Source organism: Oncorhynchus nerka, linkage group LG12 (assembly GCF_034236695.1).
Source record: "Oncorhynchus nerka isolate Pitt River linkage group LG12, Oner_Uvic_2.0, whole genome shotgun sequence".
NCBI classification, from domain to species: domain Eukaryota; kingdom Metazoa; phylum Chordata; class Actinopteri; order Salmoniformes; family Salmonidae; genus Oncorhynchus; species Oncorhynchus nerka.
Window position 1 is genome coordinate 19,605,074 of NC_088407.1, and position 26,519 is coordinate 19,631,592.

The 26,519-nt window shown below is 45.2% G+C and overlaps 1 protein-coding gene across 1 annotated transcript in view; it reads right to left on the reverse strand.

The window, feature by feature from the left end:
- Positions 1–520: 520 nt before the first annotated feature.
- Positions 521–26,519, reverse strand: part of LOC115122337 (zinc finger protein 219-like) — a 36,686-nt gene continuing 10,687 nt past the window's right edge. Inside the window, 7 exon segments of the mRNA XM_029651543.2 lie at positions 521–6,497; positions 6,639–7,518; positions 13,333–13,479; positions 13,879–14,689; positions 14,799–15,817; positions 15,820–16,309; positions 16,715–16,778. Of these exon segments, the coding sequence (XP_029507403.2) occupies positions 6,122–6,497; positions 6,639–7,518; positions 13,333–13,479; positions 13,879–14,689; positions 14,799–15,817; positions 15,820–16,306 (3,720 nt within the window). The 5' untranslated portion in view covers positions 16,307–16,309; positions 16,715–16,778 and the 3' untranslated portion in view covers positions 521–6,121.

A 26,519-nucleotide genomic window follows, 5' to 3' on the forward strand; every position in this document is an offset into this window, starting at 1 on the left:
ATTTGAAATAGTACAGAATTAACTCGTACTAGGGCAATGTGTCCAACTTGTCCTAATGGTGGCACATTGGGCACACAGCTGAACCCCGGCAATGCTGCTTGCAGCTTTAATCTTATGTTGTAACCCTACATATAATTGAATGCATCTGAGAGTAGGACTGCTGATCTAGGATCTGTTCTTATGTAACACACTTGATTCGGTCAGGGACATGTGATGAGGTAGCCCCGCCTACAAATTTCCAAACTAGTGATGAACCCAGGTTCATGTCCTGCGTGATACATATAATATCTATTATTCATTATGATCCAAAAGGAAGAACTGATCCCAGATCAGTGCTCCGACTCCGAGAGGTTTTGTGGATACGGGCTCTGGTTCCTCTCAAGGTTTCTTTCTTTGTGTTCTGTCTTTTTCTTGACCTTTGTCCCCCTTCAAACCTTCTCAGGTACTGACTTTGAGATAACAACACTGTAAGAGAGCATTAGAGAATGACACAGGACTCACAAAAAGAAATCATCAAACCTTGTTTTTCTTTGCGTTTATTCATCTCTAATGTTGCTTTTTAAATCTGTCCACAAACTCATATTATTAGTTACTACTATGTTAGGTACATTTTTCCCTCACTGCAATGGCAGTAATCTACACAAGAGCCCAAACCCAGCACTTCCCTCCACCTCTCCAACACAGTGGTGTTGGACCAAATGGCACCCTATAGTGCACTGCTTTAGACCAGAGCCCTATGGCCCTGGTCAAAAGCAGGGCATTTAATAGGGAATATGGTGCCATTTGGGACACAGCCCTATCACTATAGGATGCCCTCACACACCACTATAGTTTTTTTTTCTTTGAAAAAAACAACTAAGAAATTAAGGGTCAACAATATACACTAACTGGACAGTTTATTAGGTACAAAATGGATTGCTCCTATAGACAGTGAATCATGTGGCAATGGCTTACTATATAAATCAGGCACACAGGCACCAAGGCATTCAGTTACTGTTCGACTGAACGTTAGAATGGGCAGAACGAGTGACCTAAGCAACTTTGTGCGTGATATGATCAACATGCCAGAAACAATATATTAGAAACGGCTGCCGTCCTGGGCTTTTCAGGCATGACAGTGTCTAGGGTTTACTGAGAATGGTGCTACAAATAAAAAAAACATCCAGTCAGCGATAGTTCTGTGGGCAAAAACAGCTCGTTGATGAGAGCTCGAAGGAAAATGGCAAGAATCATGCAAACTAACAGGTGGGCCGAAAAACAGACAACAACAGTGGTGTGCAGAACGGCATCTCGGAACGGACAACTTCTTGTCACGGATGGGCTGTTGCAGCAGACGACCACCAAGTGTTCCACTCCTATCAGCTAAAAACAAGAAGAAGCGGCTCCAGTGATCACGCAATCACCAACTCTGGACAACTGAGGAGTGGAAAAACATTGCCTGGAACATGACAGTGAGTTGTACTTGAGTGGCCTGCGCAGTCCCCAGACATCAACCAAATAGAACACATTTGGGGTGAGAAGGAACAGGCTGTACCGCCGTCCAATCTGCAGCAGCTGCGTGATGCCATCGTGTCAGCATGGACCAATCTCCTTTTGAACATTTCTGACACCTTGTAGAATGACCCAAGAATTTAGTCAGTTCTGGAGGAAAAGGGGGGTCTGAACTGGTGCTAGATAGGTGTACCTAATAAACTGTCTGGTGAGTGTAGCTAGGAACCAATTAAAATATTTCAAGCATGTTTCAGGGAGATTTTCAGTGCAAAAAGCAATTGAGGAAATATTTAAGATTGCCTGTTGCCTGTCTGGGACATTGATATTATCACATATTATCACATTATATATAGTGCTCCAAATTGGTGCAGTGGTCTAAGACACTGCATCTCAGTGCTAGAGGCGTCACTAAAGACCTTGGTTTGATTCCAGGCTGTATTACAACTGGCCGTGATTGGGAGTACCATAGGGCGACGCACAATTGGCCCAGCATCGCTGGGGTAGGCCGTCATTGTAAATAAGAATTTGTTCTTAACTGACTTGCCTGGTTAAAGCATTTAAATAAAAATATGACATATTCTGTGGGTAATTTAAGAGTACGATGTGGATTAGATTCATTGGATCGAACATGTTAGGTCACTTCTCCTATCGTTGGCAGGGCACTTGTCCTATCTGCCAATGGGAGGGAGGAGTGGGCGGGACAAGCACTTGGGTTTATGCTCTCTTTTTAAAAACACAACATCTCTAGTGCTATAATGTTCTGTACAACATTAAACAACACATTTTTTTCTTTTTTTCTTTCTTTCTTCTCCATAATAATGCCAAACCAATAATAATAATAATTATAAGAAGAAGACTCCATCTCATCATGTTACTCCATCTCATCAGGCATCAAATGTCAAACAAACGTACGAACATCACACAAACTGACAATACAAATCTAAGAATAAAAGGCCTCAATACCAGATAGTACACATCATCACCTTCTAATGGTGCCACAGAGAGAGAGTGACAGGTTACAGAAGAGAGGAAGAAGAGAGAGAGAGGGTGACAGGTTACGGAAGAGAGGAAGAAGAGAGAGAGAGGGTACGGAAGGGAGGTAGAGAAGAGAGAGAGAGAGTGACAGGTTACAGAAGAGAGGAAGAAGAGAGAGAGAGGGTACGGAAGGGAGGTAGAGAAGAGAGAGAGAGAGTGACAGGTTACAGAAGAGAGGAAGAAGAGAGAGAGAGGGTACGGAAGGGAGGTAGAGAAGAGAGAGAGACATGCACACAGACATGAAAGGATAAAGGGATTGAAAGGGGGAGGGAGTAGACAGAACAAAATTGGAGGTCACAAAGAGGATGAGAGAGAGAGAAAGAGAGAGAAAGAGGATGAGAGAGAGAGGATGAGAGAGAGAGAGAGAGAGAGAGAGAGAGAGAGAGAGAGAGAGAGAAAGAGGATGAGAGAGAGAGAGGATGAGAGAGAGAGAGAGAGAGGAGAGAGAGAGGATGAGAGAGAGAGAGAGAGAGAGAGAGAGAGAGAGAGAGAGAGAGAGAGGATGAGAGAGAGAGAAAGAGGATGAGAGAGAGAGAGAGAGAGAGAGAGAAAGAGATAAAGAGAGAGAGAGAGAGAAAGAGATAAAGAGAGAGAGAGAGGATGAGAGAGAGAGAGAGAGAGAGAGAGGATGAGAGAGAGAGAGGATGAGAGAGAGAGAGAGAGAGAGAGAGAGAGAGAGAGAGAGAGAGAGAGAAAAGAGAGACAGATGTGGGCTAAGTGCTTTTGGTGAGCTTACAAAATACCAAATCCAGGAAGTGCTTGACACAGAAGGCACGGTGGCTTTGACACTACAGTCTACATCCAAACGGGCACTCTATTCCCTAAATAGTACACTACTTTCGATCAGGGTTCATAGCACTAGTTTTGACCGGGGCTCAATGGTCCTGGTCAAAAGTAATGGACTATATAGGGAATAGAATGCAGTTATGGATGTAGCCTGTCTTTAAGGAAACACCACTTAGGGAACTTCTAAACTCATATAAGGCGCTCTAATGAGGATAGAAGTAAAACACGTAAACCAAAAGTAAGGCTGCGGTTCCGATCCCAGGCTCTCGCCGTCAACCAATGGGCAAAGAGGGCGAGAAGGCAGGACTTATCCAATCAAATAGTTTAGTGATGTTTACAATCATGAGTAGGGATTTTTTATATTTGCATGTTCACTGTGTGCAGAACTGTGTGTGGTATGATGCTCTAAGACAATACCATGGCCATGGTATGTGATACTAGGTATAGGTTCATATTTTGATATCAAATTATATTTTGTGATGTCAACTTGAATCTCATACAAGCACTTAATAATAACATGACAATAAAGTTTTGATTGGATTATTGATTGATTTGATTATTGATTGATTGATTGATTTATCGGGCGAGGGGATGGAAACGGCAGCTGTTACCTCCAACAGAATGTGACTCATTCCTTTTTCATAAGATATAGGTTTGGTCTATTGATAAAGTCAAAATAAAATGACTACTTTGGGAAATGATAAACCTTGCACAGTGCTCTTTATAGACAGCAGGGTTGGGGTCAATTCCATTTAAATTCCAGTCAATTCAGGAAGTAAACTGAAATTCCAATTCTCTTCAATGGGGAAAATTTGGAATTGGAATCGGGTTGACTTTCTGAATTGACTGGAATTGAAATGGAATTGACCCTAACCCTGATAGACAGACATTCCAACTAGTGTTTTCCTCACAACAACAAGCCTTATATTTATTATTATTACCTATATTCATAACCTTCTCTGTAAGCTTCTCTTCTTGAAATGAAAATAAACAAAGGGATTTTTTTCTTATCTTCTTGTCTTTACAAAAGCTACACACACATTCTACCGGAATGTATCTATGGATTTGTTAGTTTTTTTTAATGCTTACTCTTTTCTACTGTTCTTCTTCTTCTCTTAAAAAGAAATGAATCTAGTCATCTAAAAGACGGCGTACCCCAAGAGTACAACAATTTCCTTTCTCAGCTTCGGTCCCCCGCTCTGTGAGGGAACTTACTCTTTTCTCTCCATTTTTCCTCCCCCTTGTTTTTTAAAATTTTTCTGGTAAAAGGAATGAAATGAAAGAGTGTGACACGGTCGTGGAGCCTTGGTCACCTGACCAGACGTGTCAGCTGATTGTGTTCGGGATGCACAGTCTGTCTGTCGGTGCCGTGTCCCCCAAAACAGTCTTCTGTTTGTTCAGTTGTCAGTTGGTCACCACGACAACGTAAGAAATAACCGCTATCCCACGTCCGACTCTGAACATGCTGGCATTTCTGCTGTAAACACTGACCTCTGACCTTTCACCTACATTTTCACTTCTTGACCTTTCGCCTTGATCTCTTTTGATTCATATGTATATCTATTGTTTCATCATCATCAACTAAGTGCTTTATCTTTTTCTTTTCACAGAAGCCACAGAGAGATGCTATCGGTCTCTTGTAACGAGAGACAGATCCACACCACTTTGTATACCACTACAGCTTTCTATTCACAATACCCTAGAACCATTTTTTAAACATATATACTTTAGCTTTATACTGTATACTCAGATATCATTGTTCTATAAGAGCCCAGAAACACTGGTCTATACTGTAGATCTCCCTTGACGACATACCATACATTGACAGGCACTAAACTGAGGGGAAAACAGGAAATGACAAACTGCTCCTCTGTTCCCGTGGTGACCTTGGAACAGCCATCCGACCAATGAGAGGCAGAGGATCATCTTGTCCTTGATCATTGTCATGTCAATAGTTGTCTGTTAAAAAGTTGCTCCTGTTGTGTTTTTTGTTGTTGTTGCAGACAGCTGGATAGCTTAGCTTGAGTTGACAGCTTGAATGGTTCCGGGTTGAACCGCGGTTCCGAGTCGGTGCTATTGAACAGACCATAATATGACCTTGAAAGTGTCAAGAAGTGGTATCTTATTTAAACGGCAGTTGTGATGAAGTTTGGCTTATTTTGACACTTGTTCTGCTAAAGATTTCCTCCATTCACAGCGGTGGGTTGTATAACTAATCAACAACGTTACTCTTATAAGTATTATTATTCTCGAAACATGAAGTATAAGGTCTGATAAAATCCTTTTTGTGTTCTCTGGAATAGTAGGAGGTCACAGTTTCTTTTTGCTCACATACTAATATTAAGACTCACAGCAGCAAGAGGACAATCTTGATCAAATCATCACAATTAGCCCTCTTGGTAGGAGATGGAATGGAAAACAGGTACCGTTGAAATATAGAAGAGAAGGCCTCAAAAGTCCTACACTGTACTGTGTGTTTGTACAAGGGGGGTTTTGGTTGGTTGGGAAAATGGAGAGGACTGCACTGAACTCCCGGGATGTAAATATTAAAAGAAGAGAGATAAAAATGGAGGATGTTTAAAAGGGGTTCCTAAAGAGGTGTGTGAGCTGTTGTTTACATGACCCTCTCCATGGACATGGTCCTCAGTCCGTGGCCCTTGAAAGTCAAGGGTCAGGGGTCGTGACCTTGAACTATATAAAAGAGGTGATATGAACTTGACATCCAACCTATGACCCCCAAACAACTTCCTTCATGTCTAGTTGAACCGCTTTTTCCCTTCACTCTGCAGGATGACATTGTTGTTGTTGTTTAGTCCCCCATCACTCCTTCCTCCCCTCTGGTTAGACGGTCAGAGCCGAGGGAAGGTGACATGGTGAGAGACATCCTCATCCCATGCTCTCTAGGAGAATCCCCAGGACTAATGCTCTCCCCTTCCAAATCCTCTTCTTCTTCCTCCTCTTCTTCCTCCTCTTCCTCATCCAACTTCCTACTACCGGCGAGGCCACTCTGTTTTGTCCTGATTGTGGTGGAGGCCCGGTTAGAAGCCTCGGGGTGGTGGTGGTCGTAGCGACCCTCGAGGTCCCCTTCCTCTGGTGTGAGGCCGTTCTCCGTCCCCCTCCCCCTCTCCATCCTGGATGAGGCCCACTCTTCCAGGGGGGCCCGGTCTTCAGCCTCGCTCAGATACCTAGGATGGGACAGGATCAACTTTAGGAAGTGTTACCCATGTCATAAGCAGAAGAGTCTACTTGAGAGTCTACTGTGTTTTTTCCTATGCACTGATTATAAGTTGCTCTGGATAAGAGTGTCTACTAAAAGCATCTCTTACCTCCACAGGGCCAGGGGGTTGGGGTCGGCCCGGGGTTGGGGAGGCCTCTGAGGCCCGTGGTCACCCAGGGCGGTGGGGATGGGGGCCCTCCTCTTACGCCTGGACTTGCTGGTGTGGTTGACCTGGAGGTGCATGGCCATGAGCTCGGCCGAGGAGGTGCGGAAGGGACAGAACAGGCACTGGTTGAGGGTATCCCCTGCTCCTCCACCTCCTCCTGGTACTCCATCCTCCTCCAGACCTCCGAGCCCAGGGGAGGGGCGGCGGGAGAGGTCCAGGGGCTGGGACAACAACCCTCCCTCCTGGGAACCCCGAGGAGCTGACCCCCCTCCCTTCCGCTCCCTCCCATTAGCTGGCACCATACGGCTGGTGGTGAGCGGTTTGCGGCGGGACACTTTGGGCGCCTTTGGTGGGGTTGGGGTGGGGGTGGAGGTTGGTGACTCCCCCGTCCACCCTCCCTCCATCCCTCCCTGGTACAAAGCCCCCATCACCCCGGACAGATACCGGTACTGGCTCTCCAGATCTGCCTCTCTCAGTCCCGCCATGGCCTTCGCGTGTTCCCTGTCTCTCTGCTCGGGGAGGCCCAGTATCCAGGGCTGGTGCTGATTGTGCCTGGAGGAAGGAGTCTCCTCTGGGCCTCTGGTGGCCGAGCTGTGGTTGAGGCTCTGGGGCCGGCGCTGCTTGGCCATCCCCTCCCTCCCCTCCCCCTGTGGAGCTCCTCCTCTGCCCAGGGAGGCGGTGGTGAGGCCTGGTGAGGAGGCGGTGGATGAAGAGGCTCCCATGGTGTTCCTCTGTTCTCTGTGGTGCCTCTGGAGGTGGTACTTTAGAGAGCCTGACTGGGTGCCAGCGTAGTCACAGTGGGGACATTTATACGGTCTCTCCCCTGAAAGAGATACATACACAAGTTGTGATTATCAGGGCACTGGTACAATGGAGGAATGTCATTAGATGGATAGTAACATTTGTATAATTATAATTCTGCTCAAAAACCCAAATTTAGAAACGACCACTGAACTAAAGATGGAGCAGCCCATCTGGCATTTGCCCAAACTTCACTATGGACAGTCTGTTTCTTTCCACAGAGAAAAGAAAAACAACAATTCTGCGGACCTTGAGGCCCGGATTTCTGATATAGGGCACTTTTTTGGGCTGCCGTTAAGGTGACACTAGTGTCAAATGCACGTTAGTTTGCAATTTCTTAATGTAAAAACTGATGCACTGGCATTTTCCAGCCCTAATGCCAGGTTTGACAATTGACCTGTCTTATGTCAGCACTCTTTCTCTCAGATGGAAGGAAATATTTTAGGCGTGTCCTTAAACACATGATCCAAAGTGCTAATTTCAGGCAGGGTTGGTGGAGATATTTTAAGCCCAACCAAAAGCTGGTTCTAGTGGTAACACAGTTGCTATGTCATGAATTTCGACAGCGGAAAAACAGCCTATCCAGGTTTTGACTTGCAATGACATACCATTTTTTAATTTACGTACTTTTATTTAACTAGGCAAGTCAGTTAAGAACAAAATCTCATTTACAATGACTGCCTAGAGCAGGGGTGTCAAAGTCAAATGGACGGAGGGCCAAATAAAAAAATCAGCTACAAGACGAGGGCCGGACTGTTCGAATGTTCATTGAAAAATTTTTAAATGACGCATATAGTCTAGTGAACCTAATTGAACCTACTGAAAACCTAACAAATATATTACAATATGATCAGATAAATAAAGCAACATTTTCTTATGGCTCTGTCAGTAATCTTTAATTTTCAACAGACACAAAAGATAAATTTCCTTTATATAAATATCCCCATAACATGAACATTAAATGAAAGAAACCGGTATTCAAGGCACCATCAGTAGACTATATTTTCTATTTTAGCAAAAGTGGGCTAAATTTACTTCAAAGAAAAAACAATAATAGCAATTTTCTATCATCCACTCAACTGAAATATTTTTAAAATATAATTGGATTGAAATACAAAAAAATAAAGTGCAAAAATCTATTAATCAAAAACAACACTTTGTTTAAGGAGAAGTAACATGCAGTGAAAACAAATATTAAATTTTAACTTTTAAACTTGAACTGAGTAAAAACTCTAAATATGTGATTGCACAGTAATGTTCACTTGTTTGAGGTTGAGGGTGATACTTGGTGGTGTCCCATCTTTTCCACAAGTTCATCAATGTTCGGGGTAAGGCTCTGAGCTGAAGAAATCCTCAGAATTGAGTGGAGGTGTTCAGCAGTAAGTCGACTTCTGTGTGATGTTTTGTTCAGGTTCATCAAAGAAAACAGTTGTTCACACAGGTATGTGCTGCCAAACATAGACAACGTTTGAGCAGCCTGGATGCGCAGCTGGGGCATTGTGCCGGGGAGGAACGGGCGAACTCCGCAGCACCCACTGCCGCATATTTTGCCCTCAGTGCATCATTGCATTGGAGGTCAATCAACTCCATTTGGAGGTTTGGTGGTGAGCTTTCCACGTCAACAGCAAATGGGTTACCGAGCAGTTCCAACCTGCTTTTTTGTGCTTCAAAGTCAGCAAATCGGCGTCGAAAGTCAGCGGCAAGCATACCTATTTTATCAGCCAACTGTGTGCTCGGGAACGCACTGGTAGAGAGCTTCTCTTTCATGGTCTGGCAGCTGGGAAAGTGGCTCAAATTTTCTTTCCGCATCTGCGTCTCCCACAGAGTCAGTTTGGTTTTAAATGCCTTCACTGTACTGTACATATCAGAGATGACACGATCCCGACCCTGCAGCTGCAAGTTTATTGCATTCAGATGACTCGTAATGTCACACAGAAAAGCCATTTCACACAGAAACATTTCGTCTCGGAGTTGTGTTGTGTCTTTCCCTTTGCTGTCCAAGAACAGACAAATCTCCTCACGAAGCTCGAAACATCTTTGAAGCACCTTTCCCTGGCTTAGCCATCGCACCTCTGTGTGATAAGGCAAATCACCATGCTCCGTTTCTAACTCCGTCAGAAATGCCTTGAACTGGCGGTGATTCAAACCTTTGGCTCTGATAAAGTTAACTGTGCGCGTGATGATGCTCATTACATGCTCCATTTTCAAGGCTTTACCGCACAACGCTTCCTGGTGTATGATACAATGATAAGCTGTCAGCTCACCTGTCGCGTTTTCCTCTTGCATCTTTTCCCGTATCTTCGCCACCAGTCCGCTCCTGTGTCCACACATCGCAGGTGCTCCGTCGGTTGTCAAACCCACGAGTTTTTCCCAAGGCAGCTCCATCTCATTTACACATCTTGACACCTCTTCATACAAATCATGCCCCGTAGTTGTGCCATGCATAGGACGTAAAGCCAAAAACTCCTCTGTCACGCTTAGGTTGGAGTCCACTCCGCGGATGAAAATTGACAACTGGGCAATGTCAGAAATGTCGGTGCTCTCATCCACAGCCAAGGAATATGCAATAAAATCTTTTCCCTTTTTCACAAGCTGCTCTTTTAGATTGATGGACAACTGGTCTACTCTCTCGGCAATGGTGTTTCTGCTCAGACTCACATTTAAAAAGAGTTGCCTTTTTCTGGGCAAACTTCGTCACAAACTTTAATCATGCAGTTTTTGATGAAATCCCCCTCCGTAAATGGCCGGGCTGATTTAGCGATCTCTTCTGCCAAAATAAAACTGGCCTTGACAGCAGCCTGGCCTTGTGATTTGGCTTTTTTGAACAGAGCCTGTCGAGATTTGAGGCCTCGTTTTAATTCCTCTGCCTTTTGTAGCCTTTGTTCCATGTCCATATTCTTGTTTTTGTCCGCGTGTTTCGTTTCATAATGTCGTCTCAGATTATACTCTTTCAGTACCGCCACACTTTCTCCACACAGAAGACACACAGGTTTTCCAGCTACCTTCGTGAACATATACTCCGACTCCCACCTTGTTTGAAACCCCCGGTTCTCAGTATCCACCTTCCGTTTTGCCATTTTTGATGGGTATCTGAAAGTTAATTTTACTGTGATGCTGACGACTGCTGTGCCAATAAATATTGAAATGAAGCAGCCTACTGCTCGGTGCGTCACCTTTGCATTGTGGGAAATGTAGTATTGGTGCGTGTAAAAGATCTGCGGGCTGCCGGCTTGCTGCAGGCCGGTTCTAATAATAAATCAAGATCATCCCAGGGGCCGTAAAAAACCTTCTTGCGGGCCGGATGTGGCCCGCGGGCCTTGACTCTGACATATGTGGCCTAGAGGAACAGTGGGATAACTGCCTTGTTCAGGGGCAGAACAGCAGTTTTTTATATCTTGTCAGCTCAGAGATTTGATCTACCTTTCAGTTACTGGCCCAACACTCTAACCACTAGCCTACCTTCATCCCCCTTCGAGCACTCCACAGAGCTGGGCTTTACGGAAAAGTGGCCAGAAAAAAAACATTGCTTAAAGACAAAAATAAGCAAAAATGTTTGGTGTTCGCCAAAAGAGATGTGGGAGACTCCCAAACATATGGAAGAAGGTACTCTAGTCATATGAGAATAACATTTAGAATTTTTGGCAATCAAGGAAAACGCTATGTCTGGCGCAAACCTAACACCTCTCATCACCCCGAGAATCCCATCCCGTTTTTCATTGACAGGGACGGACGGGGAAGCTGGTCAGAATTGAAGGAACGCTGGATGATGCTAAATACAGGGAAATTCTTGAGGGAAACCTGTTTCAGTCTTCCAGAGATTTGAGACTGGGACGGAGGTTCACCTTCCAGCATGACAATGACCTGAAGCACACTACTAAAGCAACACTTGAGTGGTTTAAGGGGAAACATTTATATGTCTTGGAATGGCCTAGTCAAAGCCCAGACCTCAATCTGGGCTTTGGGGTGGCAGGTAGCCAGGTGGTTAGTTTTGGACTAATAAACCGAAAGGTTGCAAGATTGAATCCTTGAGCAGACAAGGTAAACATCTGTCGTTCTGCCCCTGAACAAGGCAGTTATCCCACTGTTCCTAGGCCGTCATTGTAAATAAGAATTTGTTTTTAACTGACTTGCCTAGTTAAATAAAGAAAGAATAAAAAGAAAATCCAATTGAGATTCTGTGGTACGACTTAAAGATTGCTGTACACCAGCAAAACCCATCCAACTTGAAGGAGCTGGAGCAGTTTTGCCTTGAAGAATGGGCAAAAATCCCAGTGGATAGATGTGCCAAGTTTATAGAGACTTACCCCCAAGAGACTGGCAGCTGTAATTGCTGCAAAAATGTGGCTCTACAAAGTACTGACTTTGGGGGGGTGAACAGTTATGTACGCTTAAGTCTTATTTCTTATTTGTTTCACAAGAAAAAATATTTTGCATCTTCAAAGTGGTAGGCATGTTATGTAAATCAAATGATATATTGAATATATATATATATATATCGACATTGAAGCCATGCAAATACTTAGAACAATGTGGACTGGAAACAGATTCAGAATAACATATTTAGCAGAGACGGGATAGGTCTACATTTGACCATTTTATCTGTAAGCTCTTTAACTAACTATAATGGACTAACATTTGGAATTAGATTTGATTCCAAGTCAATATGTAAAAGACCGTAAATACACAACTTGAAGCAACCACATATTCAGCCATGGAGCACTTTCTGATTGGCAACGCCTCGACACACCCACAACTTGTTTTCTCATGAAAAACCCAACCCTTTCGCGGCAACATTAGCATCTGCGCCGATAATTGTGCTTGTGAAAATAGAAAAAATATTTCTTACACATCCCCGAACCTACAGTGCTACCGCCCAGCGCTTCGATTGACCATTGCATTAGGTTCATTAAAATAGAGCCAATAGAGTACATGAGAGGAAACTATATGGTTATTAAAGTATTAAATGAGGTTGTAGTTACACATTTCAAACAACAGATGGCAGTGCTCCATCACAATCTAGAAGCCTGACTGGATTCAATTGTACTTAACTAGGCAAGTCAGTTATGAACAAATACTTATTTACAATGACGGCCTACCCCGGCGACACTGCGCCAATTTTGCGCAGCCCTATCACGGCCAGATGTGATGCAGCCTGGATTCAGCCCATGGACTACAGTGACACCTGTTACACTGAGATGCAGTGCCTTAGACAGCTGCGCCACTCGGGAGTCCCTACTAGAGTGACATGGAGGACATTCCATGTAATACCCCATCAGACTCAAGAGGAAGTGTTAAAAGTAAATACTGCTAGTGGCAATTTACTGAAGTATAATTATTTGCCAAATGAATTTGAACAGACAAAGCAGAGGATTGTGTCTAAGAATCAGCATCTTTAATAGTAGGAATTGAATGAATGGTGTATGCACTTAATTAGATGTTAAGTCCCCAATATAGGGTTAGGGTTAGTTAAGGTTAGTTGAAATTTAGTGTGCTAGAGTAGACTGTAGTGTTAGTTATTATTTGTCTGAAATCCAAATGGATGTCTAGCCCCTTACTTTCTAGCCACTTTGAGATCTCATTGAACAGGTGGAAGCGGAAGATGGAAGATATGGCGACATTTCCACACAGCCAATCAGAAAGTGAGATGAAGTTATTACCGTAATGCTTATACTGTATCTTATCCAATCATCTCAGATCTACAGGAGTGCCTAGGCCCTAAGTTGGATAGATACGCATAAGCGCCCTAGGCCCTAGAGTGTAGGGTTTACGGACTAGGGGTTGATTTTAGATCCAGCCATTGTTAGGTGAGTTGGTGGGGGGCTAGTGGCAGGCTCACCTGTGTGAACTCTCAGATGCACTTTAAGGTGATGGGAAGAGCGGAAAGCTTTACTGCAATAGGGGCAGTCTTTCACCCCCGTGCCTCGCACACGCTCCCTAGAGCTCACCGAAGAGCCTGACGAAGAGCCAGACAGACCATTCTCTCCTGGAGAGAGAGAGAGGGAGGGAGAGGATGGGGGGAGGGCGGGAAGGGAGAGAGAGAGTGAGAGGACGGGACAGAGAGAGAGAAAGAGGGGGGAGAGCAAGAGAAGAAGGGAGGGGGAATGAGAGAGCAAGAGAGAGGGAAGAATGGAGGATAGAGTGGGAGAGAGAGAGGGAGAAAAAGGGAGGGAGAGGAAGGGAGAATAAGAAAGACGGATCAGAGATTTGACAATGGAAGAAATTTAGCGAGTGATATTGATAGCTAATTGAGTTGCTAGCATCTACACTCACCCACTCTTTCTACAAGCTTTTTATTTGTGTCCTGTTTTTCTCTAATGAAAATGTGAAACAAACGGAAGACATATTGGAGACGTTTTGTTGGGGTGAAGTCATGTCACCGTACCTTGGAACTGTGACATCACTGAGTGGAACCCTCCGACTACTGCTTGTTGATGCTGATGCTGAGATCCGCTTTGAAGTTTGGACTCCTGTCTTCTTTCAGTACTACTTCCTCTCCCTCCTCCTCGTCCTTCTGCAACCCGGCTCCCCCCTCCATCCTCCTCTCCTCCCCCGGGGTGGCGCGGGGGGTGACCGTGGCTCTTCTGGGGCCGCTGGACGTGGACGCGGGCGTGCGCCACCACCTGCTGCAGGCTCCGGAACAGCTTCCCACAGTCGGGGCACTCCCATGGGGCTCCGGAAGACGACGGCTCCTCCCGGGGATCCAGACCTCCAAGGTAGGCCCTGACTTGCTCAGATTCCCCCACCACGGTGCTCCTGGATGTGGCTCGGTGCTGCTGCTGCTGGGCCTGTTGAGCTGCTACCAGGCTACGAGCTACAAACTGCCACATGGCTATCTGGTCTCCTCCATTTGTTGTCTCTCTTCCTCCTCCTCCCCCGTTACCGTTCCCCATCTCCGCAACCTGAGCCACTGCCTGGAGTCGTTCCATGCAGCTGGCGCCGCCGTCGCTAGGCAACCCCAGGTAGCCTAAGATGGCAGATTTACTAGAGACTCCGGCGCCGTCCCTGTCGCCCCTTCCTCGTCCGCCTCTCCCCCCTCCACCACCACCCCCACCACGAGCCAGCAGGAGGCTGGAGTAGAGAGCGTTGAGGCCCTGGTTGGTGACTGAGCCTTTGGGCCCTCCTTGTTCAGCCCCGGCGCCAGGGGCCACTTGCCCCACCAGACCGGCCTTCAGGCCCAACTTGTTGAGGTGCACCTGTAACAAAGTTTAAAGTCACAACACATCTTCAATAGTTTGACAGCTGCTATTACAGAATATACTGACACACACACACACACACACACACACACACAAGGTCACACACCTTCATGTGGTTCTTGAGGAACCAGGGCTCCTTGAAGCCACGGCCGCACACCTGACACTTGTGGTCCAGAGAGTCCTTGTGCTTCCTCATGTGGCCCTTCAGGAACCAGGACTGGGTAAAGCGCTGGCCGCATGTCTCACAGCAGAAGGCAGGCAGAGGGGATGCCCCTGGGGCCGGGGCTGTGGTTGGGGTGATAGTGGGGGTGGGCAGGGGTGCGTCTGGAATGGGGGTGGCGATGATGGTAGTGGTGGTTACAATAGGGATGTGTCTGGGGGTGTAGGGGGGCAGGGTGGGGAGGTCCACAGGTGGGGAGAGGGACAGGGAGGACAGGGAGGGGTGGCAGTCCTGGAGGTGTGCGGCCAGGCGCTCTTCCTGGCTGGCAGAGAAGGGACACAGGGTGCACTTGTATGGGTTGTGGAGGATCCGGACGTGGCGAGACAGCTCCGAGGCGGTGCGGAATTTACCTTTGCAGGCATGGCAGCGGAACGCGGGCGCTGCCGCTGTGACGGCGGTAGCTTTTTCCAAGATGGTGGGACCCACACCACCCAGGCCGCAGGAGGAGTAGGGAGAGGTGAGGGAGAGAGAGAGGGGCACCTCCTCGGTCAGCAGAGGGGTCAGCTGTGTGCTGTCGTCCATCAGGAACTGCTGGAGGATCTGGTGATCCATCTGGAGAGCCTCCTCTAGGGCTTCCCTGTCCCTGTCCTCCCCTCTATGGCCCTGGGTGAGAGATCTAGACAGCGGGGGGCTCTGGCGGTGGATGTAGTGGTTCTGCCCAACATCCTTGTCGTTCTGGTGGGTCTTGAGCTGTGTCTTGGATCCCGTCCCAATGATGCTACCGGACGCGGTACCGGTCCGGTACAGAGCTGAGGCGCGGCGGTCCCTGTCTAGACTGTGAGCGCGGGCGTGGAGCGACAGGATACTCTGAAAGCGGAACTTCTTCCCACACACCAAGCAGGGGAACTTGAGCCCGGCCACACCCCCAGAAACACCCACCACCCCAGGAATCGATCCTGACAGACACCCCCGTCCTTATGGAAGAGCTGGAGGTCCAGCTCATCACTACAGGTGGCACCTGGCTGCCCGGAGGACAGAGCCAGCTCCAGGGCCCCGAACCCTGAGAGAGGGGCTGACGATGTCGGAGTGGCCGGAGGAGAGCTCTCCAGAGAGGGGCTACACACCTCCCGAAGACCCCCTGGGAAGAGAGCAATGGCTGGGGTGGGGGACAGAGGGACTGACAGCCTCTCTTCATCCTCTTCTTCATTGTGGTGATTGAGGGGGAAGGGGGAGAGGGGGGAGTAGGGGGTGGTGTCTGGGGTGTCGGAGGTCGGGGTGTGGGACAGGGCTGTGGGACTGAGGGGGACAGGCAGGTCCAGGAGGCTGTGTAAAGGGGAGAGTTGGGAGCAAGAGTGAAGGGAGGCCAGGGGACTGTGGTCCAGAGATGGTAGTGTAGGGGGTGACTGGGGCGGCTCACAGGACAGAGCCAACACACACTCAGGAGGAGAATCCATTCTCTGAAAGAGAGAGAGAGAGAGAGAGAGAGAGAGAGAGAGATTCAGGCGATGACATGGCAGTATCAGATTGAGAGAGTGAAAATATCAAATTGTCATTAGAGATCAACAAGGAAAGGACTTGATTTGTATTATTTTTACATATTCAGAAAGAATGTACAGGAGAGGGTATCATGCCTCATATCTGGATATTGAATTACATGATGCAAGGCAATGAAGAACAGTTTGTTCTCATACCGCTTCATTGCTGGAGAGTATGGAGAGCGAATGAATGACATTTTATTTTCGTGTTAAATCGCTAGTTGGCAACCCATCCGTTTTGGGATTCATTTACACATAAACCAACTTTACAATAATTGACTGTGATGATTCAGTGATAATTCTTCCGGTGTTCTGTACAGAACTCACCAGTAGTATGTGTGATGCTATGCCATGCTTCTGTTTCTTGGCAGAGGGGGCCTCCTTTAGTGCTCTGAGAAACACACACAGTCAATATGTTATCACATATGTTTAAAAAATATGTTAAAACACACATATTTTACATTATAACTCCTCCTGCTGCATACTCCATTACACCGAGAAAACAACAACATATTGTTCATCCATGTGGTGTGTGTGTGTGTGTGTGTGCGTGTGCGCACGTAACATGCGTCAGTCTGTCTCTTTTTTACAGGTGTGTGCTTAAACGTGTAACAGTTGATCACCTGTTTGATGTTAACTTAACCATATGTTTGATGTCTGTGTATATGAACGGGGGTGTGTGTGTGTGTGTGTGCGTGTTTTCATTTCACGGCGTGTGTATTGTGTGTGTGAGCTAAGCGCACCACAGGACACGGACTGTCCCAAACAGGATGGGCGCGAGATGTTTTGACTTCCCCACACACCCTTCCTCTGTACTCATACAGTAGCAGCTTAACCTTAAAAAAGTCCAAGCCTACTTTAACTAACATATGGAATTGTTTTAGGATGGTGATACCAATGATCATTTAGCAATTTGATTTAGAATTGTAGGACCCCTGTAAGTATTAAAAAATATATTTTAACTTTAAACATTATTTGATAAAATATTGAACTTGGCATTTACTACTATAGAAATGTACTGATGCCATAAATGGCAAAACAGACAGTCAATAAATAAATCATAAGGAATAAGGTTTTGAAGTGTATTTCCTATATCTAGGAGATAAAATAAAGCTCCGGAAATATTTTGGTTTTTTGGACACATATTCAACCCCTTTTTTCGGGGGTTGGGCACAAAACCACCTCCGTACTTCCATTCATTATTTTATACCGGTACCGGTTACATTCAGACGAGTCCCGTGACACTTGTGGGGGTCATATAGAGAACACCATTGTGTTCGTGAGAGTCTCTTTCCATAGAGTGATCGGAAAACATTTAAATGTGTTAACCCTCGCAAGGCGGCCACTTCCTCAGAGCATGCGCAGACCAGTGTACGGACATATTCAATCAATCCTTATCCCAGTCTGCTGTCCCCACACGCTTCATCGTTCTTCCTGTACCCAAGAAAGCTAAGGTATCTGAACTAAATGACTATCGCCCCGTAGCACTCACTTCTGTCGGCATGAAGTGCTTTGAGAGACTAGTCAAGGATCATATCACCTCCACCCTACCCGACACCCTAGACCCACTTCAATTTGCTTACCGCCCCAATAGGTCCACAGACTAAACAATCGCCATCACACTGCCCTGTCCCATCTGGACAAGAGGAATAACTATGTAAGAATGCTGTTCATTGACTACAGCTCAGCATTAAACAACATAGCAAACTACCTGCCCTCCAGGACACCTACAGCACCCGATGTCACAGGAAGGCAAAAAAGATCATCAAGGACAACAACCACCCGAGCCACTGCCAGTTCACCCCGCTATCATCCAGAAGGCGAGGTCAGTACAGGTGCATCAAAGCGGGGACAGAGAGATTGAAAAACAGCTTCTATCTCAAGGCCATCAGATTGTTAGACAGACACCACTAGCACAGAGAGGCGGCTGCCTACCTACAGACTTTGTATCTTTGGCCACTTTAATAAATGGAACACTAGTCACTTTAATAATGCCACTTTAATAATGTTTACATATCTCGCATTACTCATCTCATATGTATATAATGTATCCTTCACTATCTATTCTTTACTATCTATTGCATCTCAGCCGCTCTGTCACTACTCATCCATATATTTGACATATTCTCATCCCATTCCTTTACTAGATTGTGTGTATAAGTTTTTGTTGTGGAATTGATATTGCATGTTAGATACTGCTGCACTGTTGGATCTAGAAGCATAAGCATTTGTAAACCTTCAACCAGGGATGAGGAAGGCCGACAAAGACGGAGGTGGTGGATTAAGATGCAGCCCATGCAAAAAAAACGGATGGCTTTTTCAGTTTTATTATGTTACTTAGATTGACGCACAGGTATTATTCAGACACAGACACACACACACACATCTGAGCCTACAGAATCACAAGCAACCACACACACAAATCTGAACACATACAACCACACAAAAAACACACAAGCCACTGCATTTGAATGTTTACAAGAACAGACGCCAATTATATGTCAGACATGTTTTCACCCGCAACTGTAGTAACAGATCAGAGAAGAAGCACTTGAAACACACGGTCGTATACAAGGTCATCATCATTATGGCTAAACAATCTGTGTGTGCAGATCTGTGTACGCTCTGTACGTCTGTGTGTTCATATATACTGTGTGAGTGTGTGTGTCAGCGGGCCAGGACCACAAAAAGCCAGTTGACATTTTAGCTCCGCCATAACAAACAGGGATATCACACCGTATCAATCATACTCTGTCTCTTTCCTCTGCTCCCTCTCTTCTCTCTCTCCTTCTTAATCCACCATTGTTGTTCCTTCTTTTCCCCGTCTCTCTTTCTTTCTTTCTCTGTTTCCCTCCCTCATTGTGATTCCATTCTCCTCCCATCCCCCTCTCTTTCTCTCTCATTCTCTCTCTCTCGCTCCCTCCTCCTTCTATTATTCACTAATTTTCTTTCATTCTCTCACTCCCTCTGTCTTTCTGTCCTGCAGCGGAGCCAGTTGGCACGGTGCCAGGGAATGCTGATATCAGCTGGTAGATTGGGGCCTGCCAAAATGGCGAAGAGAGAAAGAAGGGACGAGGTAGACAGCGAAAGAGAGAGCTAGAGAGAGAGGAGGGAGTTAGAAGAGAAAGAGAGAGATAGAGAGGAGGGAGTTAGAAGAGAAAGAGAGAGATAGGGAGAGAGGAGGGCGTTAGAAGAGAAAGAGAGAGATAGAGAGAGGAGGGAGTTAGAAGAGAAAGAGAGAGATAGGGAGAGAGGAGGGCGTTAGAAGAGAAAGAGAGAGATAGAGAGGAGGGAGTTAGAAGAGAAAGAGAGAGATAGAGAGGAGGGAGCTAGAAGAGAAAGAGAGAGATAGGGAGAGAGGAGGGAGTTAGAAGAGAAAGAGAGAGGGAGAGAGGAGGGTGTTAGAAGAGAAAGAGAGAGATAGAGAGAGTGGAGGGAGTTAGAAGAGAAAGAGAGAGATAGAGAGAGGAGGGAGTTAGAAGAGAAAGAGAGAGATAGAGAGAGAGGAGGGAGTTAGAAGAGAAAGAGAGAGATAGAGAGAGAGGAGGGAGTTAGAAGAGAAAGAGAGAGATAGAGAGGAGGGAGTTAGAAGAGAAAGAGAGAGATAGAGAGGAGGGAGTTAGAAGAGAAAGAGAGAGATAGAGAGGAGGGAGTTAGAAGAGAAAGAGAGAGATAGAGAGGAGGGAGTTAGAAGAGAAAGAGAGAGATAGAGAGAGGAGGGAGTTAGAAGAGAAAGAGAGAGATAGGGAGAGAGGAGGGCGTTAGAAGAGAAAGAGAGAGATAGAGGAGGGAGTTAGAAGAGAAAAAGAGAGATACAGAGAGAGGAGGGAGTTAGAAGAGAGAGAGAGAGATTTAGGAGGGAGTTAGAAGAGAAAGAGAGAGATAGCGAGAGAGGAGGGAGTTAGAAGAGAAAGAGAGAGATAGAGGAGAGAAAAAGAGAGATACAGAGAGAGGAGGGAGTTAGAAGAGAGAGAGAGAGATAGAGGAGGGAGTTAGAAGAGAAAGAGAGAGATAGCGAGAGAGGAGGGAGTTAGAAGAGAAAGAGAGAGACAGAAAAAGATAATGAACCGTAACTGAATTAAAAGATCAGATGGTGATTTGATGGTGATGTGATTTGTCCTTTTCAAATATGAAAAAGAGAGACAGGTAGATAGTGAACTGGGGTTTTGTTGTAGGTGGCTATTCATAGTGGTGGTGTGGAGATAGATGGCGGACAGTGTGTCTGTGTGTGTGTTCGCATCGTCTGATGTGATGGCATTGTAATATGAATGTCTTTTGAATTGTTCTGTTGAGGAATGAGGAATGTTTGATCGGATTGCAGATTATCCCAATGGAACCGTAATAAAACATACACTAACTGACTGATTTTACAAAGACTTGTGAAAGCTTTAAATTATACTCATGTTTTCCCTAGTATCACACACACACACACAATACAGTAAAATATTTAAATCACCACTGTGAATGAACTAATTTTATTGTACAGGTTGACAAGTGTTTGGGCCATATACAGTACATGTATGCAAGTATCAAAGATGCAATGCAATCGTATCACTACGACTGTGTCGGTACAGCGTGTTAACAACTCAGTATGTGTATTTGAAAGACTATATCTCAGTGTAGAAAGAATGTACAAATGTAACTATGTATAAAGTACACCTACTCATTCAAATGTTTTTCTTGAACCCTTGAGTGAGTAGGTGTGTCCAAACTTTTGACTGGTACTGTATTAGTGGTTGTGAGCTGGACACCGCTCAGGCAAGTTCATGCATGGCCGTTACGATTCTTCATACGAGGGTGTGGATCCTAATGTATTTATAATATTGTCTAGAGGCTCATCGTGTTTACTGAAGGCAGCTGAGAATCAGGATTTCTATGGATAGATGTTTGATAAAGGGGTTGTATGAGACTTCTGCATCTAGTTTCTTAATGGCTTTTAGTTACACGTTATAGTCAAAGTATGTCGGTGCGCGTGTGTCACGCGTGTCATTAAAGCTGACATGTGTCTTAGAATGAAGAGTTTGTGTGTGTGTACTGTAAGTACGTGGGTGAGGGCCGTTGTTTTTGTGTGTTAGTGGGAAAGAGTGTCTGCCTGAGAGCGTATGTGTTTAAGTGTGTATGCGTTAGTGAAAGGGTGTGTGTATGTGTGTTCTCTCTGTGTGGTACAGTAACTCAGAGCCTGATGTGTTTTTTTATCGCCGTGGTCACGCGGAAAAACTTCCCCACAGACGGGATTCATTTCCTGTATTTCACCTTTCCCTGAACCCCCTCTCTCTTTTTTACTCCCTCCCTCGCTCCCTCTAACTATCTGGATCGGACTCTTTCGTTATCCCCCCCCGTCACAAAGAAGAAGGAGGGAGGGTATCTGACTTCTCTGACTCAGTCTTCTGATTCTTGCCCCTTGACCTCGTCTTTACTCTTCTACTCCTCTTCACCTCCTCCTCTCTTCTCACTCGGTCTTTCCCCTTCCACTGGGTGGTGATCAGTAGGACACAATGTAGAAAAAGTTTTTTCAACAGAGAAAAGCCAACATTTATGTCTACTGGACAGGATCCTGTTCTTGCCTCTTCTCCTTTTCCTCTTTATAGTTGTCATCCAGGGAAGTATGCAAAGGGACATACGATGACGCAGAAGTAACATGTAGACTGAGTATGAACTGGAAGTGTAACGCTATAAGCAGATGTTAGTGTGCATTAAAAACCTCAGATTCCTTAGCAGACATTCCATAGATGAGTCTCTCACTCAAGACTTCAAATGTGCAGATCTCATCTCTATCAAGGCATAACGCTTCATAAAACGATAGCAATTAGGCCAATCTAACCTCAAAAGTGTCCTTGTAACTTTTATGTGTTACAAGTGTTACATCTTCTGTAACATGAATGTGTGTGTCTTAAGGGCTGAATCAACTGGTAGTTTGAGCCCCACTGGCCTGCCAGACCAGACAGATTCCATTACATCATGAATATTGACACTGTCTGGGAGACTGGGTGGTCAAGCAGCAAGCTGGCCTCTAGCTTGCTGCTTGAGTAAGTTTATTTGTATTAATTTAACCTTTATGTAACAAGGCAAGTCAGTTAAGAACAAATTATTATTTACAATGACGGCCTAACCCAGCCAAACCCTAACCAGAACAACTCGGGGCTAATTGTGCGCTGCCCTATGGGACTCCCTATCACGGCCGGTTGTGATAGCCTGGAATCGAACCAGGGTCAGTAGTGACGCCTCTAGCACTGAGATGCAGTGCCTTAAGACGCCTGTGCCACTTGGAAGCCCCTTGTAATTCATGTCCCTTATAACGGTGAACATACACTGACTTATAGATTGTATCCTAAAGGGTACCCTATTCCCTATTACCACATAGGGTGTCATTTGGTACGCAAGCATATATTTCGCTCACCACACTTAGTCATCAGTTATGTGGTGAGTAGAGGCTACACGTAAGATTAACTTAATTACAGTGTAATTACTAGTTACTTTCTCTCTCGGATGTGTTATCTCAGACCTTATGAAATTCTAACTCTAAGAGGTCTACTTGCACCATTACGGTTTCTTAGGTTTCTTGCTTTCTACAAAAACATTTACAAGGTTTGAGAGCTGAAAATGTTGATGGAATATGCTACTCTAAACTTGGTGAAGGGCTAAGAATTATTGCTTGTAAGTGTTTTAAATGTCACTAAGGAGGCAGAGCAGGTGTTTTCTATCTATCTATCCCACAGACCCTTCATGACCCAATTAAATCAGTCACTTGAGCTCCAAGAGATAGCTAGATAGAGAGAGAGAGAGAGAGAGAGAGAGAGAGAGAGAGAGAGAGAGAGAGAGAGAGACCCTAGATGTTGCACCTAGATGTTGCACCCCTAAAGTGCTGTCCTGAGGAGATGCACTGTATTAAATACATGCTCCGGGAACTTTGACGACTACTAAGTATCTTTTAAACCTCTCGCTTTGGGCTGGATGTGTCAAATGTGTAGTTCATACATGCATAATCTATGAGCAGAATTACTGTCTTCTCTCAATTAGCCACGAAATCCCTAGTTTGAAAGTGACAGTTTTTCTGGAAGCTGTCCCTCCATTTTTCCCCATATGGGCCAGACCTCTAGCAATTCAAGTTCTAGCCAATCAGCTTCAGCCCCTTGCCATTTGAATGATTGCTAGCACACACAGCAGAACGAGAGAGTACTGACATGGTGCACATATCTGCACATATCCCAGCTAGCAATGAGGAATCGGCCCTCTTCCGGGGGGCTGGAACTGATTCATTCGGGCCGGAATCGGGTGTCGGGCTCGGCCCGGAATCAAAATTAATGACTGCCCAGAATCGGCCCAAGTACATCAGGCTGTATCCGTCTACCGGAATTCAGCCGACTTTGCCGGCATCTTACCAGAATCCCCCCAGAAGCGGCCCGAAGCACATTTAATTACAGTGTAATTTAGTCATTTTAAATATTACTATTTTACATTTTATACATACAAATTATACCCATCCACAAAAAAAACATTTTGTGTCAGCGTGCATGTGCCTGGCTCACCACAGGAGTCGCTATAGCGCATGTGACAAGGATATCCCAGCCGGCCAAACCCTCCCCTAACTCGGAATACTCTAGGCCAATTGTGAGTCGCTTCAATGGTTCTCCCGGTCGCGGCAGGAATAGGTCTCGAACCAGCATCTGTAGCAATGCAGTTTGCACTGCGGAGCAGTGTCTTAGACCACTGCGCCACTCAGGAGGCTCCATCCACAAAGTTTTTCATGCTTATTAATTGACTTGGACAAAGTATCAACATACTAAAATACTATACAGGACTCTTAAATAATTTTGTTTAAATGTTAATTGTGTTTTTTGATCATAGAAACAATGAGAAAATATGGACAAATAAATAATGAAATGTTAATTATATAAAGCAGCCCGTGTAATCATCTGTCAGAGAGTAGCCTCGGCCCAAACCCCAAGTTATACATTTGGGCCAGATAACTCACACCGGAATCGGCCAGAGCCCGAAGTAATATATACATTTGGGCCTGATAACTCTCACCGGAATCGGCCGGAGCCCCAAGTAATACATTTGGGCCAGATAACTCACACCGGAATCGGCCCAAGCTCAATCCCCGAATCCTAGCCATTAGTAATACTGCCAAAAGCGGCCCAGACTCGGGCCACATGACGTCGGCAGAGTCGGACTCTCAGCCGAGTGCCCCGACTCTCAGCCGAAATTGACCCAGATCCACTGTGCTAGCTGGGATGTAACGTAGTATGAAATTTTCAGGGACCACTTTTGGCTCGGGAGTTACTTTCAGAACTAGTGGCTGAAATGTATACAAACGTTCTGCAGAATCTCTTGTAGGCTACAAGACGGTAAAAAGTCACCTTCCCAATGAATCTCTTCCCCAATATTCTATCTAGATGTATAACAGCATCTAAAGATGACACACTCTTTCCCTCAAACTGACACTTCTTGAAAAAAGTATAGAAATGTGAAATTATAAAATATATTTGAGGTTGCAGAAGCATGTTTATAAATCCATCTACATAGTTTGATTGAGGGGAAATCAAAAACTACACGCTGAAAATTCAAAAAGGGCAGGAAGGGAATCTGTTACAGTAGCCTGTTAGTCTACCTTATATCATATTACAATAGTTTCAGTGTGCAATAAAACTATGGTAGGTAGGGTGAAAACGGGACATTTTTCTGTGGCTGTGGGATTTGAAACGGCTGCGACCGGAGTATCTTGTGCTACTCCGGTCACCGCAGATGACACGTCTTATCTGGAGAGGAATTTCCTCCTCGCCCTGTATGATGATTTGCGTCAATAACGTGCAACCATTTTCAGTCGTTCTTTCCCCCTGCCTTCTCTCTCGCGGCCATCTCAATTAAAAAGCCACAGTAATGAAATAAATAAGTACCAATAAACAATGCCCGGTGCACAGCCTACACACGTAATGTCCCACCCCCCACAAAAAAACGCGTCCCGTTCGCAGCTGGTCTCCAGACATTAAGCTTGTAACATATGATCTTAAAATCCTCTAAGTGAACATAGTAACGCGATTGTTTTAAATCTCAAAACCGTTGAGGAGTCACGGTCCTTGTCTATTCTCTGTTTGTCATATAGCCTATCTATCTCTCCCCCATGCTTCATCCATTTTGTTCCTACATTTTCTATAACAAAAGATTGAAAGGGAGGAGATATAAGACATGAGTGTTGCGACGAGGGATCGGGGGACGAGAAAAGTGCCATCATGGATTTCATCTTGAATTTCGCTGCCAATCTCCCCCTCCATCACCCTAAAACTAAATCAGACCCTCTCACATTTCGTCTAGCACACGTACGGAAGGCTACATAAAAGAATCCCCCTATCTTATATCAACTTGCGTTTTCAGAATGTGATACAATGTTGCACGCAACACACTTGCTACTTTCTTGCGAAATAACTGTAGTCCGAAGAAGGTGAAAGGTAGCCAATAGCTACAGTGAAGCTCGTACTCAGGAGAGCTGAGGCTAGAATAAGTTTACCGGTTGTAATAGTATAGCCTACGAATCGTCCTGGTAAATATAGTAGTAGGCTAGTGGGAGGACGATATTTTTTTAAACCGTTTGGTAGAGTTGGATAGGTGTAGCCTAGCCTGCACACATAGAGGCTACCTACATTTGGTTAAACTGGTCATCTTAAAAATGTGCCGTACGCAATGTCTCCAACAAAATAATAAACCTGTCTAAATGGATCTCTGAATGGAATGTACTCGCGTTGCAGCTTTGTAAATCACAATGGAACATGTAGTTTACCAAGAAATATGTCCGCGGAGATCAAAGGTTCTCGAGCGTTAAGACGCGAATCAAATATATGCTGCTTGATCCTGATATGAAATTTATTTATGTCAAAACTGCGTTTTTATGTTTTAATGTGAACCAAACTCGATGCGCATGCATGGTTGAATGCAATTGGCATTTAGAGTACGATTTTAATAGGCCTACTTAGAGCAACACATCAAATATAGAACTTAATCAAAGTTGTACAATTAATAGGCTTTAATAGGCTACAATTGCGCGTTCACTTTAGTGGACTTTTAGTGCACTTCAAACCAAATAAAGTCATTTACAGTGTAGGCGAGTATGTTATCCGGCAAGTAGGACATTTTAGGC